General features: G+C 41.6%; 1 protein-coding gene across 5 annotated transcripts in view; it reads left to right on the top strand.

Annotated features, from left to right (window-relative positions):
• VAV3 (vav guanine nucleotide exchange factor 3) overlaps positions 1-20,128 on the top strand; it is a 212,923-nt gene that overhangs the window by 59,822 nt on the left and 132,973 nt on the right. For 3 of the 5 annotated variants that reach the window (XR_014565993.1, XM_083745818.1, XM_083745817.1), the window contains exon 1: positions 976-1,518. The exons of 1 other annotated variant lie outside the window; for it this stretch is intronic. Coding sequence is in view for 3 of the 4 variants with exons in the window: in XM_083745818.1 (XP_083601944.1) it covers positions 1,315-1,518 (204 nt within the window). In the remaining variant the exon portion in view is untranslated. Of the gene's footprint in view, positions 1-963; positions 1,519-20,128 lie in introns of those variants that run through there. One more of the 5 variants, XM_083745819.1, reaches the window with a different exon arrangement.

The raw sequence follows: 20,128 nt of genomic DNA, 5'->3' as shown, positions 1-20,128 counted from the left end.
TAGCTTCTAGGCTGCTTTTTAAGCACAGTTGCCTTTCAAAGCAGTTTACAACCATGCACAAGTTTATCTATAAAATCCAATTGTAAAACCAGTTAAAACAATTCAAAAATCCAATTCCACCCTAGAAATATACAAGCCATTAAACCAACAACACAACCCATTTAAAGCTGAAGAACAATATCCAATAGCCTTGGGTAGCCTCCAAGGACCATGATAAAAAAATGGGTCTTTAAGATCAGAGTAAAATTAGTGCTTGGAATTAAATGGCATCATTGGGGACTAGCACTGAAAAGGCCCTGTTCAGTTTGCCCAGCAGCCTAACTGCTTTTACAGATGAGCGCCCCCTCCAAAGTTATGGTCAGAATGATATGGGTATAGGCAGCGCCTGCCAACCTGATAACTCTGCAGATGCTTCCGATCACACCTCACATTATTCTTGCCCATTGGCCCTGCTGGCTGTGGGTGAAGGATGTTGTGGTCCATAATATCTGCAGGGTGCTGGGTTGGTGACCTTAGATTGCAGTTTAGTGCAGTTTAGTGAAGAGGTGGGGAACCAGTGGCCTGTGTTTCCAAAACCTGGGTCGCCATTTGGGGGACTACAACTCCCATCATCCCCAGCAAACAGGGATGGTGGGAATTATAGTCTAAAAAAAGCGACCCAAGTTTGGAAAACGCTACTTCAGCAGCTGGTGAGCTCCGATTCCCATCAGCCCTAGCCAGCACGGCTAATGGCCAAGGATGATGGGAATTGTAGTCCAATAGCGTCAGGAGAGCCGCACATCTTCTCCTTTCTTTGTTTGGGGGCTTTAAAGGTCATAACCTGCCCTTTGAAACGCTGCTGGAAACGTCCTGTCAGCCACTGCAAGTACCGGCGCGAGACCCGGCATTCTCTCCCCTCCCTCTTTCCAGCTTTCCCTCTGCCGTTGGCTTTCTGCCCCTCACAACCCACACTGCACCTGGCGCGTGAGGCAGAGCGCGCCCGGTCCCCTCAGAGGGCAGCCGGCAACCTGAAAGCGCGCGGGTTGGGTGGGCGCACGCGCGCTGCCTTTTTCCTCTTTTCTCCCTCAGGCGCCGCCGGAGTCTGTGTGGCTGCGCCGCGAGGGGGACCCGCACGCGCACCAGCCTCCCCGGCTGCCTTTCCGTGCGCCGCTCCTCTCAGTGCGTGCGAGGCGAGGGGCAGAGCAGGAGAGGCGCTGCGGCAGCAGGAGAGGCGGAGAGGCGAGGAGGGCGCGCGGCTTCGGCTGCCTTTGGAGTTCTCGGCGTCGGGCGAAAGCGGTCTCTTCTCTCTTCCCGGGGCTGAGGCGGCGAGCGCGCATGGAGCCTTGGAAGCAATGCGCCCACTGGCTCATCCAGTGCCGGGTGCTGCCGGTCAACCACCGGGTGACCTGGGACACGGCGCAGGTGTTCGACCTGGCACAGACCCTCCGCGATGGAGTCTTGCTTTGCCAGCTGCTCAACAACCTGCGCCCTCACGCCATCAATCTCAAGGAGATCAACCTCAGACCTCAGATGTCCCAGGTAAAAAAAGAGAGAGAGAGAAAGAGAGAGAAGTGTGGGATGTGCAACGCCGGGCTCTTCCGGGTTTCTGCCTGCGTTATTGTGCCTCCGAGTCCCTCTTCCCCTTCCCCACCCTTCCCCATCCCGCGTTATTAATCGCCTGGTTAATGCCTTTGTTCCAATGCAGGGGTTCTTCCAGGGTGTCACTTTTGTTGGTATTTTGCTTTCACTTTGTTAGCCAGCAGCTCTCAGCAGGGGATGTTTGAATTTGGCAGAGTTACAAGATGCTCTTTTACGGGCTGCATATATATATATATATAGAGAGAGAGAGAGAGAGAGAGAGAGATACTTTGCCAGATAAGTATTTATGTGTGTGACATGAAGGAACAAAGGTAGAGACCCTGTATAGAGTTTCAGGTAGCATTTTGGAAATAAAAACAACAGTTGTAGTTCCATGATCTGGGGAGATAAAGGAAGCGATGACAATAACAGCAATAATTTAAACCCCAGAACTGAATGCTTTGTGCTGGTCACTGCATATTTTTGGGGGGTACTTTTAAAATTTGAACTCGGGGATGGGGCGAAAGGATACTGGGCTCCATTAAAATGCTTGACTTAGTATTTTTAATATTACTTTGCCGTCTAGTGTGTGTATCTATCTATCTTTTAAATTGTGGCTGTTCTCCTGTTTCTGCCTGGATTCACTTGGGTTAACTATTAGGGGGGGGGGGGGAAAGAGAAACTAAAGAGGAACTGTGTCATGTAAAATGAAGCATCTAGGAAGTTGACTGCCTCCATTACCGTTATCTGTAATTACAATAGACAGGGGAAAGGATAAAATGACAGCCCCAAAGCAAAAAGAAGCTGCTGCTGTTGCTGCCCTCTGAAGGTTTTGTGGGAGGGTTTAAAAGTATTTATCCACTTGTCCCTTAGTATAATGCACATCACAGGGAAACTCAGAACAATGCCAGAATGCCTTTTATGAAGGATCTGGCCTCCAGAGACAAAAAAACCACAAAGTGGGAGCCAGAGCTGTAACTCAGAGTTGCACTCTGGCACCTTGAATGATGTATATTGTTCTGGGGCTTTTGGATGGGATGAGCTGTAGTTGTGAATGTGGTTTGGAATGGTTTAACCTACAAATATAATGGGCACAATGTCACTGTGGTTTATCCCCATTGATTTCAATGAGAGATTTTAAGGGTGCATACTCACTATACCTTTAAAGCACTCCTCCCAAAAGGATCCTGGGAACTTTAGTTAAAGGGTGCTGGGAATAGTGAGGGGAAAACTGCAGTTCCCAGGATTCTTTGGGTGGGTGTGCTTTGAATGTTTGGTGGGAACACAGCTAAAAGTGCTTCACTTTGGTTGCGTGGTGCTGTCTGATTTCTGAAGAAAGGGAAGTGATCCTCTCAAAACGTTTCTCTGAGTTAAGCTTCTTATATTTGAGTAAGGGAGAGGGAGAGAGAATTTTTAGGTTAGTAGTTTATTATGATATCTTAAAAATGAATAAACTGCAGGGTTGGCAGTGTTTGGCTTGTTTTGCCAACTTCATTACTGTGCCAGCTAATTTTTTTTGTCATGTTTGGGAGTAAGCCCAAATTTACATCATAGGTAAATATATAGAGAGAGTTGACTTTAACTGTCATTGAAACCTATGAGACAAGGTGGTGATACAACTGTCTTAAGGCAGTGCACACTTACTTGGGAGTAAACTCCACTGAACATGATGGGACTTACTACCAAGTAAGCACACAGAGGATTGCACTGTCTGCTCCATTTCTTTCAGTGGTGTGTACACCATGAACCTAAACATGTTTACTCAGGAGTAAGGTTCCTGTATTTAGTGGTATTTACTCTTATGTAAGTGTGCAGTCCTATCTATGACTAGCTTTAGCTGAACTGGCATCTGATGTGCTGTCATCCCAGAACTGTCTATTTCTTGTTTTGTATTTACTCATACCTAAGACTAGGGACGCAGGTGGTGCTGTGGGTTAAACCACAGAGCCTAGGGCTTGCCGATCAGAAGGTCAGCGGTTTGAATCCCCGCGACGGGGTGAGCTCCCGTTGCTCGGTCCCAGCTCCTGCCAACCTAGCAGTTCGAAAGCACGTCAAAGTGCAAGTAGATAAATAGGTACTGCTCCGGCGGGAAGGTAAACGGTGTTTCCGTGCGTTGCTCTGGTTCGCCAGAAACAGCTTAGTCATGTTGGCCACATGACCCGGAAGCTGTACGCCGGCTCCCTCGGCCAATAAAGCAAGATGAGTGCCGCAACCCCAGAGTCGGTCACGACTGGACCTAATGGTCAGGGGTCCCTTTATCTTTACCTTAAGACGGGTAGCCAAATGAAAAAGGAGATGAGGCTCTTTCACCCTCAATAGTTATTTAGAAGAGGGAATTTCAGCAGATGTAGCATAGTTTGTAATGCAAGACACACCTGCTGGACTTCCCATTTCTAAACAGGTATTAAAGGTGCAAGGGCTCTGTCCTATTTTTCATTTGGCTACCCTATCCAAGACTATCAATTTATTGCATAGAAGATCATCATCTGAAAACTTGACCTTGTTGACCTTGTTGAAATCTACAGCACAAGATATTCAAGATATTCAAAAGTGCTATATAAATATTAACACTTAATGTTTATATAGCACTTTTGAATATCTTGAGTGGTTTATCCGTTATCATTATCAGAAGTGTCCTATAAAATAGGTCAGTAATTAGTATTATTTTTGGACTCCTATTTCTGAGGTGAGTGGGGGCAGGCTAGGAGAGTGACTTGCTTAAGATCACCAGGTGAGTTTGAATGGGATGTGATTGGAACTCGAGTCCCCCTGCTCAGTCTCTTAGCCACTTCATTAGGTCCACATGTATAAACCAGTTAATGCCATACATTCACTGTTCATTGTAGCAGCCTTGCAGTGAAATACTGGGAAACATTTAAGCATGCTTATGCATCGTATTTAATTCAAATATTATGGGCAAACCCTGATCTTATGAATGCTCACAGTAAGTGTGCATAAGATTACAGCCTTGTGTTTTTAAGTGTGTCGTGGATTGCACACCATGTATATTTTTTAAGCCTCTAATTTTCTCATTTGCATGATTTGGCTCGAGTGTCCTGGAAATGCAATGTTAATCTTGGCTATGACCCAGCTCCCTGTGTGTGTGTGAGCTTCCATTTCTTGTCTGAGATAGGAAAATGCTCCATGCAGGCGCGCGTGCGCGTACACACACAGGTACATTCCCCATCGTGCTTTGTATGCATCCTTTCCATAGCAGAGACAGGGAAGTCTCATTAGAGAAAGGCTGCTGGGTGGTGGTCATTGGTTTTTAAATGCCCTTTATCATTTTGAAGATTCAAGTGCCAACAGTTGCCTTTTGTGAGTGGGACTTAACAAAAAACAGTCTCTTCTGGTAAGGCTTCTGAGAAGCAAAATGTGGCATCAGGATGGGTGATTTTGTCTGGCATTCTGTAGAGGTTTAACCTCAGCAATATGAGAAAGCTGCAACATAGCATAATTCTCATGAGTGGTAATTTATACATCCATAGATCTCAATGAGTGCTAGTTACTGGATGAACGTATTCAAGATATGCATGTTTATGAACTCCAAAACATGATGTTTAGTTGATTATTATAGAGTGTAAATGACTCCTAGGGTTGCCAGCTCCTGATTTAGAGGTAGGGCCTGTTGTTTTAGCAGCTTTCTGGGCACCTGAGGTAGTCAGTATGGTGCCTTCCAGATTTATTTATTTTATGGACTACAGCTCCCATCAGCACCAGCCAGCATGGCTAATGGTCAGGGCTGATGGGAGTTGTAGCTCTGTATCATCAGGGTGGCATCACATTGCCTGCCCCTGGGCTACAGCTGCCCCAGTTCACCTATTTAATGAAAATGATTCCTTCTCACTAGGAACTGGGAGCCATCCCCAAAGATAAAAGCATACCATTTGACAGAGTGGTTTCTTGGAGGTTGCTATTGTGTTGCCTTCTTCTTCGCTCCTACAGATTTTCCTTAATAACACTTTCTGGGATGCATGTTTTGAATGCTGGTCCGCAAACCTGGTAGTCAGGCATGTAGTAGTAGTAATAATAATCATGTTCACCAGGGGCATCCAGTTATGCATACACACAATAAATAGTATTGGTGGCAGTGCTTAATGATGCCATATCTGAATGGAATACTGTCCCCTTTGTATTGCAGATATGCATTTAGCCCAGGTAGAAAAACCTGCCATCTTTTGGGGATAATTGAGAAAGTTATCCCAAAAGTTAGACTACTTAAATCTCAGCACACAAGCTTGCATTCATTCCCTTGAGGATTTAAGTAGCCTAACTATATATACAGGTACAGATAGGTAGCCGTGTTGGTCTGCCATAGTCAAAACAAAAAAAATTCCTTCCAGTAGCACCTTAAAGACCAACTAAGTTAGTTCTTGGTATGAGCTTTTGTGTGCATGCACACGAAAGCTCATACCAAGAACTAACTTAGTTGGTCTTTAAGGTGCTACTGGAAGGAATTTTTTTTTGTTTTTTTATATATACAGGGTTATGCTTTTCTTTAAAGTCTACAACAGTATATTTCAGAGGTTGAGTCAAGGTTCCCATTTGATGGGGGGGGGGAAGCATTTACATCAGCAGTATCAGAGAATAAGCGTGTCATGTTCACCAAACATAGCTCGTGCATGACACTTGCAGTATTTGTGGAGACAAGATGCAAACAGTGTCTGTTATATGCAACAAAAGTTTGAAAAGCAAAGGAAGCTGTGTCACATGTGGCTTTTGAAAATAAGATGCAGCTTTTCTGTAGCCCTGTGGATAAAATGCCTATCTGGCTGGACTCCTGCATCTTTAATAGTTGTGTAGAAGGAGGGACTTTCAGCAGGCGTGGTTTCTCCTGCTACACCTGCTGAAATTCTCTCTTCTATTAAAGGTGAATGTACCCTGTCCTCTTTTTCACCTGACTACCCTATCTACTGATCAAAATGATATTTTCAGTGTGGCCTTGGTGCTAAGGAGGTCTGCTCTTGGAACACTGTCTGTGTTTGTTCATTTGAAGACATTCAGCTGTGAAGATGTATCTCAAAAGGAGCCATGTTTTAGTAGTGCACTTGGTTGAGATAAAGCACTGGGTCACATACAGTTTATTTGGAAGCAAACTCCACTGTATTCAGCAGGGCTTCTTCATTTCCCTGAGAGTAAACTCTATTCAGCTCTCCAGGATTTATGCCTGAGTAGACATGTCTTGCAGTACCCTGTTCATCTAACTTTCCTCTCTAAACAGCAGAATGCCTAAGTTCTTAAAAGGCAAAATACTTTTGCTTGCGTTTGCAAAACTTGTGAAACACACTTCAGGGAGGCTCTTATGCATGTAGAATTCATCTGTGGGATTTGTTCCTTATCCCTGTAGGCAATGAGCTTATCCTCTAATGCTTATGATAGGGTTGCTAATTGCTGCTGTTTTCTTGGACTCCAATTATGGATCCAGTTCCTTGTGATTTTTCTATTACTATGATCCATAACATATTGCATTGTAATCTAAGTCCCATTTCCCATATTTAATACCAATTAAGTGGCTTAAGAACACAGCTTGGAGTTGCTAGGTCTTGTTCATGCTTTCCCCCCTTTCATTTTTAAAGTGCTGTGCTGAGTTTTCAGTGAACTGTAATACCTGAACTCTTTTAGACAGCCTATTGAAATACTGTGTTCAAGTGTTGTGATTTGCTTGCCTTAGTGGAAAGGTAGAATTTAAAGATCCTGTTAGGATGATGAACTGGAGTGGTTTCCATACAGTAAGTAATGTTCCTGTCTTTTCTTCATCATCTGCTAATTAAAATTAGCTGTCTGGGCTAATAAAATTGATTTTAGCCATCATCAGTAAGACACAGTAGTGATTTGGATAGATTTTGAAAACAAAGCACACACTGGCATATTTTTTGCCCAAAGGATGTTTTCTCATAAGACCTGCAATGATTGTTCTTATTTATGTATTCTTCGGAATTTATAAGATGCTCTGTATTTTAAAAAATACTGAAGCAGTGTACAAAAATAGAATATAAATCATAGTACAAATAATAAAATAATATTATGACTGTGAAGAATTAAATGGACAAGTTCACGAATACCGAGGGGTGTGTGGGAGAAGGAGAAATATTTCCAACAAGCAGAATGTTGTACATGTACTCAGAAGTAAATCTTACTGAGTTCAATATTGCTTGAATATCCTGGAAAGTAAGTTACTTAAGACTGCATGTTTGCAGTCCTGTACATTCACTTGGGAATGAGTCTCATTGAATTGTGGGATTTAATTCTGAGTAGACATGGATATAATTGAGCTGATAATGTTCTAAATTGGGTTGCTAATATTTGCTATTGCATGTTTCTTGATCAGCCATTCATTTCCAGTGTAAATTGAACAATTTATTTCAGTGAAAGTGGAAGACAGTTAAGTTCCTGTGCATGCATTCTGCATTTCACAGAATTTTTTGCTCCATGTTTCCTCAGGTCAGATTGTGACTTTGCTAAGCACAAAACATTTATTTTGGGCCTCAATGACTTATTTTCTGAAAGAAGAACTGCTTGCTCGTAGGAACCTCAGACTCAAATAAAGGCATGTTCCAATGTGTCTAAGGTTGATAAGAGATTTATCTGGGTGCAGATAACTTGGGCGCATTTCCAGTGGAGCAATCCTTGGAGAGCTGTTTATTTATTTCCCTAGTATTTTATGGTGTGGTGGCATCTTCTATTTTCGGTCTAGCTTGACAATATTGCTTCTTATACAGACTACATACTGAACTTTTGTATTCATAGCTCTAGCGCTGTAGTGTAGCTGTGTTTTGTGCAAATGAGTTGCCCCATTTCCTGCATTGGGCTTAACTCAGATCCTTGCAGAAATCTGAGATATAACATGTACGGTGAGGATATGCTAAAATCACCACAAGCTTAACAAACAAAAAATGATACATAATAACCTCAATTGCTTTGACTATTATCCACAACTAAAAAGATATATTGTATTGGCAGCAGTGTTATTGTAATGGATCAGGGAGGGAGGTGTTTTCTGGGAGACCATTTCTGTAGAAGTGTTCCCGTCCCCTAAAATAATTATTCCATTAGACGGAATGAATTTCTTGCCATACCCATGTCTGCCAGTCCTGTGGTCATCAATGGGCAGTTGTACTTAGACCAGGCAACCAGATGAGTGGTAATTTTGCTTGCTTTTAGACCAAACCATCTGTTACAAAAACATGAATTAAAATAGGTTTATATTGTTTTAGAACTCTTGGGACAGCTGCTTTGTAATCTGGTTTTGAAACACTTTCTTCAAAGAGGTCTGTTAGACCATCAGATTTCCAAACAGGAAGGCTAGGATTGCTGTGCAGCCTGTGTGAAAACGCAGATGTTTGTTTTAAATATATTTAAAAGTAAACTTTGGATTGACTGGGTGGCTTTATTAAATAGTTGTTTAATTTTGAAGAGTGGGGATGGCTTAGTTTAAGGATGTATGCATCATCTGTGAGCCTTGGACCTTGGCTTCCATAGTGCCTCTTGAGGGTTTTGTTTTCTTTTTCCTGGAGGATTAAAGCAAACAGAGGCTTTTAAAAACAAAAATACTGATAGACAAGGAGTTTTGATTTCTGAAATCCCTGTGCATAGAAACAAATTGGATAAAAAAGTAATGGAGAAAGACCCAGTCTAAACAAACATTTATTTGGGTTCATTTGCACATTCAGCAGTAAGTATAAAATGTTAAACATAGATAAATGTTTGACTTTTTATCACCTTCCAAATTGAGATCCCCCTCATTTTGGGGAAGTTGAGGGGAGCAGTGAGGGTGGGGGTGCATACCCTCCAACATTTCTTTGATGAAAATAGGGATGTTAATAATTATAATTATAATTTTAATTATACAATTTTATTATTTACATCTCGTCCACTTGACTGGGTTGCCCCAACCCCACTGGGTGGCTTCCAACATATATAAAAACATAGTAAACATAGAAAGCTTCCCTATACAGGACTGCCTTTAGATGTCTTCTAAAGGTTGTTTAGTTACTTATCTTTTTGGTTTGGGCGTTGTATAACTCCATACCCTCCAACATTTCTCTGATGAAAGTAGGGGTGTCCTAAGGAAATGTGGGACATTCTGGGAAACTGGGACGGCTTTTGTAAATCTGGGACTGTTCCTGGAAAATAGGGGCACTTGGAGGGTCTGGGAGTGTGAACCAGTTTTAATTTGGCCCAGCTTTAAGGGGCCAAACATAAAATGGGGGTTGATCCATTTGGGAGAAAAATTCGGTGCCACCCCTTCAGTTCCTTTTATCATTTCCTGTATTGATTGGTGTGGGTGGTCTGTGAACATAGGCCTGGACAATGTGGATGTTAACCCATGAATCTGGGAGATTATGTGCATTGGATTTATGGCCCTATATATGTCTATACACATATGCAAACATTGGCTTACTATGTGTGGATGCTGGACAAGGAGGCATGGTCATTCTTTTCTATTCAATTCATTTTACCTTTCAAGTCAAATTCAAACTTTCCAAAACAATACAGGAACTGAAACACAGCCATGCTTCTCCAGCCAAACAGTGCTTACAAAAGTGCATATATCTGGTAAAAGTGTGCATAAAAATGAATATGAATATATTTGTAAAAATGATGTACAAAAATGCATTGCATTCAGAAAACTTGCCAAAATGTGTACATTAGTCAAAACTGCATACAAAAAGTGTTTTTTGGGGGGAAAATAGAGCAAAAGTGCTCAATAATTTTCAGGGGATTTAAAAAAAAAATCTGCAAGTTGCATATTTGTGGAGAGCTGAATTTAAGGTAATATCCAATTGCTCTCTTGACACCTTTCAGTGTTACAGCCCTTTTAAAATGTTAAAGGCTTTCCCCTCTCATACAACTCATCAAGTTTCTGACTCCACAACATTCTGACAGGACTTATATACAATACTTTCATTCTCCCTCTCAACCTTTTGAAAATTTAGCCAATCAGAAGGTGAGTAGACACTTAGTTACCGTAAGTAGGTTTTTCCTTAATTGGCAAGTTCATAGGATAACCTTCCTGTGCAAACCTTCCAGAACAAAACACCCCCTTGTACTTTAATCTTTCTGTGAACTGCTGACTCCCTATGCAAGAGAACTGTTAAAGCAAACAGGAACCATTTTATAAGCAAAACCCCAAAACAAAATAGCTGAAAGTTCTATTCCTTCACAGTAGGATTTAACACAAAAGGAAATAGAGGAAAGGAAAAAGGCAGAGAAAAGGAAGGGTGGAGGAGATAGAAGTCAGGATGAAGCTATGAATGCAAAGGCTGCACAGCTTACCACAATATTCCATTTACCACTCTCAAAAACTTTATCACTTGTTCTAGGTGCAAAAGCAAATGCCAGTCTAGGCACGTAACCCAGTGCCGGCTGATCAGGTGTCCAAATAGACACCTGAAAGTTTTTGTTTATAATAGGCAGTGTGTTCAAATATGGAAAGTACAGTGCAGTTTTTATTAAGCTGTGTGATAACTGGTAGATATTTCTCCTTCCAGTGTTGGAGAATTAGTTGCTTTGTTGTCTTAAGCACTTGTAGTACTAAATTGTGTTATCCATCCCATAGCTCCTACAACACTGGAAATCTCCTTGAATCTTTAGCAGGTCTTTAAAGGTAAAGGGTAAAGGGACTGCTGACCATTAGGTCCAGTTGCGGATGACTCTGGGGTTGTGGCGCTCATCTTGCTTTACTGGCTGAGGGAGCCAGTGTACAGCTTCCGTGGCCAGCATGACTAAGCCGCTTCTGGCGAACCAGAGCAGCACACGGAAACACTGTTTACCTTCCCACTGGAGCAGTACATATTTATCTACTTGCACTTTGAAGTGCTTTCGAACTGCAAGGTTGGCAGGAGCAGGGACCAAGCAACGGGAGCTCACCCCGTTGCGGGGATTCAAACCGCCGACCTTCTGATCGGCAAGCCCTAGACTCTGTGGTTTAACCCACAGCGCCACCCGCGTCCCAGCAGGTCCTTAGGAGGCCTCTAATACTAAATAACTTTGGACCAGAATGAGACTGCCACATGACATGGCCAGATGATCTGTAATTGATTTTTGTTGTCTGTGCTGCAATGCCAATAGTTTAAAGATGCTCACTATATATATATATTTAATCTTGGAGATGGGTACAGTAAGATTGAAAGAACAACTTGAGTTGGATCTACTGTAATTTTGAATAAATAAATAAATAAATAAATAAGAATGGGGCAATTTTTGAATTAGAAATTCTTTGATGAAGAGCTGGGGAACATTGTAAAGGACAGTAGATACATTTTCTTTGTATGAGTACACAGAGACCTTTTGAATTGTGTAGTTTGCAACTGTGAATAATGGACATCTGCTTTAATAACGCATATAAAACTACTTCTGTAAGTAGCCCCACTGAGACCCAATTATTTTTCTATGCTTTTAGAATAATGTTTGACACCACTAAAGTCAAACTGCTCATAAACCATGAGGGGGAAAGTGATCTGAAAGCTCTTAACCCAGTTTTCTTTCTCTCTCAGCTTATATACGAAAGAACAGCAAGAGGACTTTTACTATGTTTCTTCAGAGAAACCTTTTCAACGTTACTAACAATACTTCAATTGTGCCAAGGAGGTAGAGGGCATAAATTCATCTGATGATGTCCTGAGATGTGCCTTCTATTTTGAGGCTATTCAAGAAGAAAGGGAGCCTGTTGCACTTGATCATAATTTTTATCCTGTTACTTGAAGTATTGTGATGCTGTTTACTAGATTTACAGCCCAGCATGGCAGTGTTTAGGTAGTTGTGTGATAAAATTGTAAGCTGCCGTTTGAATCACTGTGGCAGAATCATGAACCTTGGTTTAGACAACATGCTAAGCTAAACTATGGTTTAGCACAGTATGGCGCAGCAGCAGAAATGAGCAAAGTTTCCTAGAGCCTGCACATTCATTCGAAGCTATGGTTTTGCTTAGCATGAGATGCGGACCAGTCCACTGTGCCTCTTTTGAAGGAGAAAGACATTGAAGCATATGTAAGCAGAAGAAATATTTGAAAGGAGTGGCACTAGTGGCAGAATGTGGTATTGGGAGCAAATACACATATGTGCATGTGTGGAGAAAGCAAAGTGAAGAATGAAGTTTGCCCAAGAAGAGATATGGAAGTGCAAAAACCAAACCTATGAATTTAGGAAGAGGAACCCTCACCCCCCGCAATTTTGGAGTTGTTTGAAGTTCAAGCAAATATGAGTTGAGGTGGTTGGACCTTGGCTATCATATGGCCCCTTGTCATGAGGCCAGGCTAATTGCATATTGGTGAATAAGGCTCATTGCCAGGACAGTAGCATTTGCTGTGCGGTGGCGCTGTGGGTTAAAGCCTCAGCGCCTAGGACTTGCTGATCGAAAGGTCGGCGGTTCGAATCCCTGCGGCGGGGTGCGCTCCCGCTGCTCGGTCCCAGCGCCTGCCAACCTAGCAGTTCGAAAGACCTCCGGGTGCAAGTAGATAAATAGGGACCGCTTACCAGCGGGAAGGTAAACGGCGTTTCCGTGTGCGGCTCTGGCTCGCCAGAGCAGCGATGTCACGCTGGCCACGTGACCCGGAAGTGTCTCCGGACAGCGCTGGCCCCTGGCCTCTTGAGTGAGATGGGCGCACAACCCCAGAGTCTGTCAAGACTGGCCCGTACGGGCAGGGGTACCTTTACCTTTACCTTTACCTGTTTTGTAAGAGTACAGTGTTACTAGCAGGAAAGTAAAAGATCTTGGATTTTACTTCTGACCTCATTCAGCTTCAAAGTTTTATTGAAACCAGAAGGGAAAGGTTTATTGGGGCATGTTTATAGGAAAAGTAGTAGACGCAGGGTATAGTTATAAGAGTCGAGGAAGGCCTGTAAGGAGGGAATGCACAATCCTTTCCCTGTTTTCTCTCTCAGGCTTTTTTCTCTGAAGGTGAAAGAATTAGGGGCCATCAAAAAAAGGATTAAGATGGCTCTCCCTACTGACACACTGGGCCCTACTCCACAGTTCCTAATTACAGTTGTTTCATGTTTTGGAAAATTGGAGGATCTGCACGGTATTACATGAAACATGTAAGGTCTAAAATTTATGGAGGTGATAAACCTGTGTATGGCCTGTGCTACTTACTCTGGCAGATGAGGGTCATCTGATTAAATGCTTCTTCATTAAAAAAAAAAATCTTTCCATACAGAAAACATGGAGGAAGGAGGCAAGTATTGAATTCTACTCTCTGACATTTACTTTTATGTGTAGAGGGGTATTGTTATTGCTCTTGTATGCAGCAGCATTCTGCCCCTACAATATGATGCGGTATAGTCAAGTTATAGATTTGCCACCTCAGTCAGAATTCGCTTGAAGAACTGCAGTATCAAATAGGACAACTATAGAGATACAAGGGAACTTGGTTTCCAGCAGCTCATATTCAGTTCTGTGGAACAAAGTGGCATGTTGCAGTCTGCTCTGCGACTGCAGCTTGACTTACTGAATTGTATGTTCATGGGGGGAAGGGCCGTTCGAAAATGGAGCTGCTAACAAACAACGGGTTGTGCTTGAAGTATCTCTCTTCTCCATTGTTGCTCCATCCTTGTTTGTTCCTCCCAAGTTCTTCTGTTGTTGTTGATGGAAAAAAAACAGTGTCATGAGTCTACTTGCTTCCATTCTTAGTAATAATATTTTGATGAGGTAGCTGCATCTTCAATTTCTGTTCCTCTTGTCCAGTTTGTATTATGATGCTGTCTTTGCTGTTTTTTTCAGAGTTGTGGGCTTTTGTTCTAAGTAAAGATACCAAATTGGCATTGAAACATTTTATGTATTACATTCATGAGGTATAGGACATTGGTCCAAGGTCAACCAATAAGCTGTGTGTCTGAGTGGGGATCTGAACCTAGGTCTCCCTATAATACCTTTATGCAACCTTCCTTTCCAACTAAAATGCCCAAGGCAGCTTAACAATACAATAACATCTATGATATAATATGACATTAGATGTTCATGTAAGTGATTTTCTCACAAGACATTTCCATGCACCTATGAGATTCATATACAGTGGTACCTCTGGTTAAGAACTAATTCGTTCTGGAGCTCCGTTCTTAACCTGAAACTGTTCTTAACCTGAAGTACCACTTTAGCTAATGGGGCCTCCCGCTGCCGCCGCGCCACTGATGTGCAATTTCTGTTCTCATCCTGAAGCAAAGTTCTTAACCCAGAGTACTATTTCTGGATAAGCGGAGTTTGTAACCTGAAGTGTCTGTAACCTGAGGTACCGCTGTAGTTCTTCCATTGTAGAGATTCTCTGGTGGGTTACGAAGCCCAATCTACATTGAAAACAGTTGCCAACAGTCCAAGCATTTAAAGTAAGGTTACCAGACGTCCCTGTTTCCCAGGGACAGTCCCCGGATTTACACGTCAGTCCCCGTACAAAATCCATTGAAGTTGAAAAGTGTCCCCGGATTCATTGAAAAAAAAAATCTGGTAACCTTAATTTAAAGAGCTCCATCCCCTTTGCAGGTTCTGGTCCCTACATTCTGCTCATTATGCCATACAGGATCTAGCATGTATCCCGTACAGGGGTAGTATATATGTAGCAGGTGGAAAGAAAAGATTGCCAACAATTCTACCACATATGTGGGAAAGTAGGTTGGTCTAATTCTCAGGAAACACTCAAGAGTGCTTGCTTTTTCATTCTTCATCACAGATAGTATTTCCCCAGACCTGGTGGCAAGTGAGTGTGCAGCTGGGTCACAATTACTTTAGGGGCATTTCAAATTATGTCCTGTGCAAACGTAGGTTGCAAGCATGTGTGTAGTAGTCCTAGATTCCATTTGCTTCCTACGTATGTGTCAAAAAAATATGCAATTGTAAGGATTGCTTGGAAAATGTATGTTAAGTGCTTTGATCATTCTAAAGTGCTATATGAATACTAAAAGATGTCATTATTACACTTTACCTGCCTTGCAAGATCAAAGCAAACAAGCAATCTATTGATTCTCTTTTAAAAATATGTATCTTATAATTACTGCCTTATGTTCTGTATTGCGTTTTAAAACCCTTTACATCACCTTGGTTTCCTTTGGTCGGAGAGTGTAATTTATTAATACTCGAAACAGATGTGATAGCTTCCTTGTTTAAACCACTACAGTGTAATTTTGAGAATACGCCGGGTATAGAACGTATGTTGTCACAGCAGTGCTTCATCATATGAGTCAGAGACGCAAATGCCAGGTTTTCAAATGACAGCAAAGGGATAGAGCGCAAGCCTCACTTTGTCCCCTTCACCTTAGTAGAGTTCACACATTCAAACAAGATGCATGGTGAGATGAATTCTGCTAAGTGAGTTAAAGAAGCAAACTTAGTGAGGAATTCCCCTAGGACTCTGTTTTGTAAAAAATAATGTAGAAGGTCAAGGCACTGGATCTACCATGTCAGTCTTGAGAACTGAACCACCATTGGGGACTTTAAAACTAGATATGTGGCTGAATGGAAGGAACTACCTTTTCAGCTTTGAGAGGAAGAGGTTGTGGTGGACGGGTCATTTAAAAACCAATCACGCCTCTGTGGACATGATTTTATGGGCTGGGGCTTTACCTTACGTTTCACTGCCCCAAGTGGTGGCCTGTCACTCGAAAGACTATCAGATATCTTAAAAGTGTAGAAATCTGGAGAAAAAGTCATCACGCAATAACTATCTCACCTTAAAGCATTTTTTAAAGCTTACTCCATATGTTGCAAGGGCAAGTAAGCTGCCATTTCCCTCTATAGTTGGGTTCCATGCTATTGTAATGTAAAGTCTGCCAGGTAATGATTGCTGGGAAAATATATAGTTTGTTGTTTTCCTGTCATTAGATTCCATGCTGCTGTACTGTCTGCCATGTGGGCTGGGTGAATGAAATGGTATTGTTCAATACTAGCATTGCTCTCTGTGAATGTGCTGGTGTTGGTGTGGGAAGGAACCAATTGTTAGTCTTCCTCACTTATTTCCCCCCCTCCCATTATGTGAGCAGCAACCACAATGTTCCAAGAATATATAAAAAGAAAATGGCCATACAGCTGTGCTGTCAAATGTATGAAAACGAAGTGTATAATCCTTTTCAAGTGTTGTTCGGTTTACAGCGGAGTCCTGTAGCTTCCTATCGTACAGCAGGCGTTGAGAAATTGATTAGCTGAGATCAAAGCCATGACTGACTGGAATGCTGATTTGCAATTTAAAGTGTCTGGAGGTGATGAGAGAGGATCATGTATGTTAAAGCAGATGAGTGGTGTTGGAAACAGTAGGGTTTCTGGTAACATTATATGTGTTGGCTCATATGTTGCAGACAGGAGCATGCTACCATTAGTTTTGGATTCATGAATCCCTTGTGGATCCAGTTAATTTATTCGTGATGCGTTCCCTGCTCCAGGAACCTTCCTTTCTCTTGACTGCTACATGTTTTATGGCCACGCTGTTGCATAGGCTTTGTTTCTTCTGAATAATGAGATGGATGGTGCAAGGAGAGATATTGTTGTACAGAACTATTCTTTAAGCTTGCTTATTCATTTAATAAAATTTATATACCACACCTCAAAGCAATTTTATGGAAACAGATCAATGATTGTCCTTGGGAGTTGTCAGTCCGCAAACCCAAATGTAGTTCGATAAGCGTTTTAAAAGAACTGTGTTTCTGGAGGGAAAGAGTAGAATCTCAGATTTTCACCAGGCTGCTTGATATCCCCCCCCCAATGTTTTTGGGAGGGGTGCTATTGGTTTGTTCTTGCTCTTGTTTATATTGCAATTTTTGTGTTCTCATTTTGTCTTTTTACGTTGTGAGCTGCTCTGTGATCTTTGGATGAAGGGTGGTATACAAATTTAATAAATAATAATAATAATAATAAATGCTGCTGTTGGCACCTGTCTGTCTTGAGAGACAATTGAGTGCATATCCGGAGGTGAAGCCAAGCTGCTGTGTTAGTAGCGCTGAAGTGACTTCCCCAGGGTGGAAGCCTGGGCAGTGTGTATTCCATTTTTCTTTGTTTTAATAGTATTTCATGTTATGCAATATTAAATACATACAACATAATAAAGAGCCTCAAATTGAACTCCCCTGTCTTCAGTGAAATCATATGCATCCAGCCAAATTAGAAATTATATTTAGTTTTCTTCTAATAGATACCGATCTGTTCTGAGTCGTTGTTAATTAGAATAGTAGCAAAGTGTGCTTGGGAGATAAAAGCTGCTTTTCAGAGAGGATTCTCATTTGCTTGGAAATTATTGCAGAGCAGAGAATATCTGCAAAACCCTTTCTCCTCTATTAGCATGATAGTGTAGCTTCGGATACATCATAAAACAAAGTATGTTGCAATAGATGGCAGATTCCAAAATGGAGTCCATTCCTATATAATAGTAAAGGTAGCAAGTGTATATTTGTTTTAAATGACTGTAATCAAATGGGACAAAAGCAGAGTTGGCTCTAGGGAAATAAATTATTTTGTTATCCAGAATCAATTTCTCCCATAATTGAGAAATCACCACCCTCCTGCTCTAAAATGTGACATTATCTTCAAGATCAAGGTACATGGGACTGGGAAATAAAAGTGACTTTTCTCATCACATCCCACCTAATACAGTTACTGTGCTAGCTCCATTTGAAGACGAACTTATGCCCAAGTTACATTGAAGTGAATGGAGCAATGAAGTGTAATAGAGTGTATTGGAAACTGTTATTTAGTGTAGTAAGTTCAGCTGGTCACTTTCAGGTGGAATGGTGTACTCTTTTTATTTAGACTGCAGGCTATGCTGGACAAAACTCTGTTAACAATTTGAATGGCTGTGGCAATTGACTTTCTTCTGTCCAGCTCAGAATATTGAGCGAGGCGATAGAAAATTGCATATTGGTCCCCTTTGCAGTTCAATTTCACATCGGGGATGGGGGTTGGGGTTGAAGGAATTCAAAGCTAGTTCCTCAGCTGAAGCATCTCAGACATTCTGACCCTTAAGCTAACATTGGGGGCTGTGGATAAGTTGCTGTGGGATGCCTGCAGCTGATTATTGTCTACAGGAGCTGTGGACATAGGGGGGAAAAAGATGTGGGGAGGAGTACATTCATCACCAACCTCTCAGCAAATTGAAAGGATTCCCCACCCCATTTAGCAGCTCCTTTGGGCCAGTCCTTAAGCAGGAGGCAAGGTTCAGTATATCTGGCTCCCATCAAGACCCTTTCTGGGAAGATCATGATTATAAAGGAGCATTGACCCATTGATTTACAGCCTGCATTAATGTCTCCAAGTCTAGAACTGCATTCCTTTTGAAAAGGACATTATTTTTATCTGGCTGAATCATCCACCACCCTCTTTTCTAATGTTTTGTTTTGCTGTCGTCTTGAAAGAGAGCCAAATGCTTTGAAAGCAACTTTCACTTTTTTTTTTAACTTCCTGCAATTTGTGCCTCTGAAGTTGAAAGTCTGAAATCCCCGAACACACTGTGACTTATGTCAGTTTTGTGAAGTTTTTAGTTTGCAGAATACAGATGTTCTTAAGTTTTGTGTTGCTTTTGTACCTCCTTCAAATCACCTCAATTAATGTAATTTTCCTACCTCATGTTACATTTCTAACTTTTTTTTTTTTTTTTGAGAAAAAGTGATTGTTCAGATCCAAATGCCTCATTGTCTTTTTCTCCTCTGGTGCTGTCATTTTCTCCCTCACACTGTCCCCACTTGCCTGTGTTTCCAACTGGCCCAGTAATCCAGTCTCCAACACTTTCTGCTATCTCAGTTAAGTGAGTAAGTGTTTTTACTGTTGTCTTGTCCACACTTACATTTGTGAGCTATGATAGCAGGAAATAATAAAATTGGCTCTTTTCCAGTTTACAAAATCTTTGCCTTGTTTGCACTAACACAGACAAGTGGCTATTTGCCAGCCTGTTTTAAAGGTGAATTCATGCACTTATATTTGAAGTAGACTGGATAACTTAAGCTGCCATTGCATACTGGCTATAGAAGCACAATGCCTGCTCAGGTGTTAAGTGTTGTATCTGTGGCTACTAAATAAAATAATAATAAAAATCCTGGTGGCAAGATCTACTTGGTCATCTATATGTGTCCATTTGAATCCCTGAATGGAGGTAATGCAGTATACACATGAAGAACATTATGCACATGATCAGTTGGTAGAGCACGAGACTGAATTGCTTACTACCTGTGACTCTACCTTTGCTTCCCCTTATCAGTTATTTAGTCTTCGGTTGCTTCGCTCAATATAACACTCTACCTACCCATAGGTGCTGTACCTATCCAAGAAAAGTTGAACTCACATACATTATATAAATGGATCAAATTGCATACATTTTGTCTTGCTAGGGTAGTTAACATTAGTATGTTGTCTGTTTTTGCTTTAAGCTATATTTAAACAAAATGTTCTTCTGTTGTGTTTTATTACTGTTGCTTTCTTTCTCTGTGTGAACAATAAAAAACGGGTTGTAAACGGGCTGGGAATATTATTTAGCCATCTCTTTGGCTTTTGACACTTCCACTGGTTTTGCCCATATATTTTCAAGCTAGAAGATGTACAAATATTTTATACATACACAGCTTTCCAGAATGTCTCTCCTTTATACAAATACAGACACGTCCACCC

Source organism: Podarcis gaigeae (genome assembly GCF_964106915.1).
Source record: "Podarcis gaigeae genome assembly, chromosome: 6".
Taxonomy (NCBI): Eukaryota; Metazoa; Chordata; class Lepidosauria; order Squamata; family Lacertidae; genus Podarcis; species Podarcis gaigeae.
The sequence above is the reverse complement of the archived record's forward strand: the minus strand, read 5'-3'. Positions and strand labels throughout refer to the sequence as shown.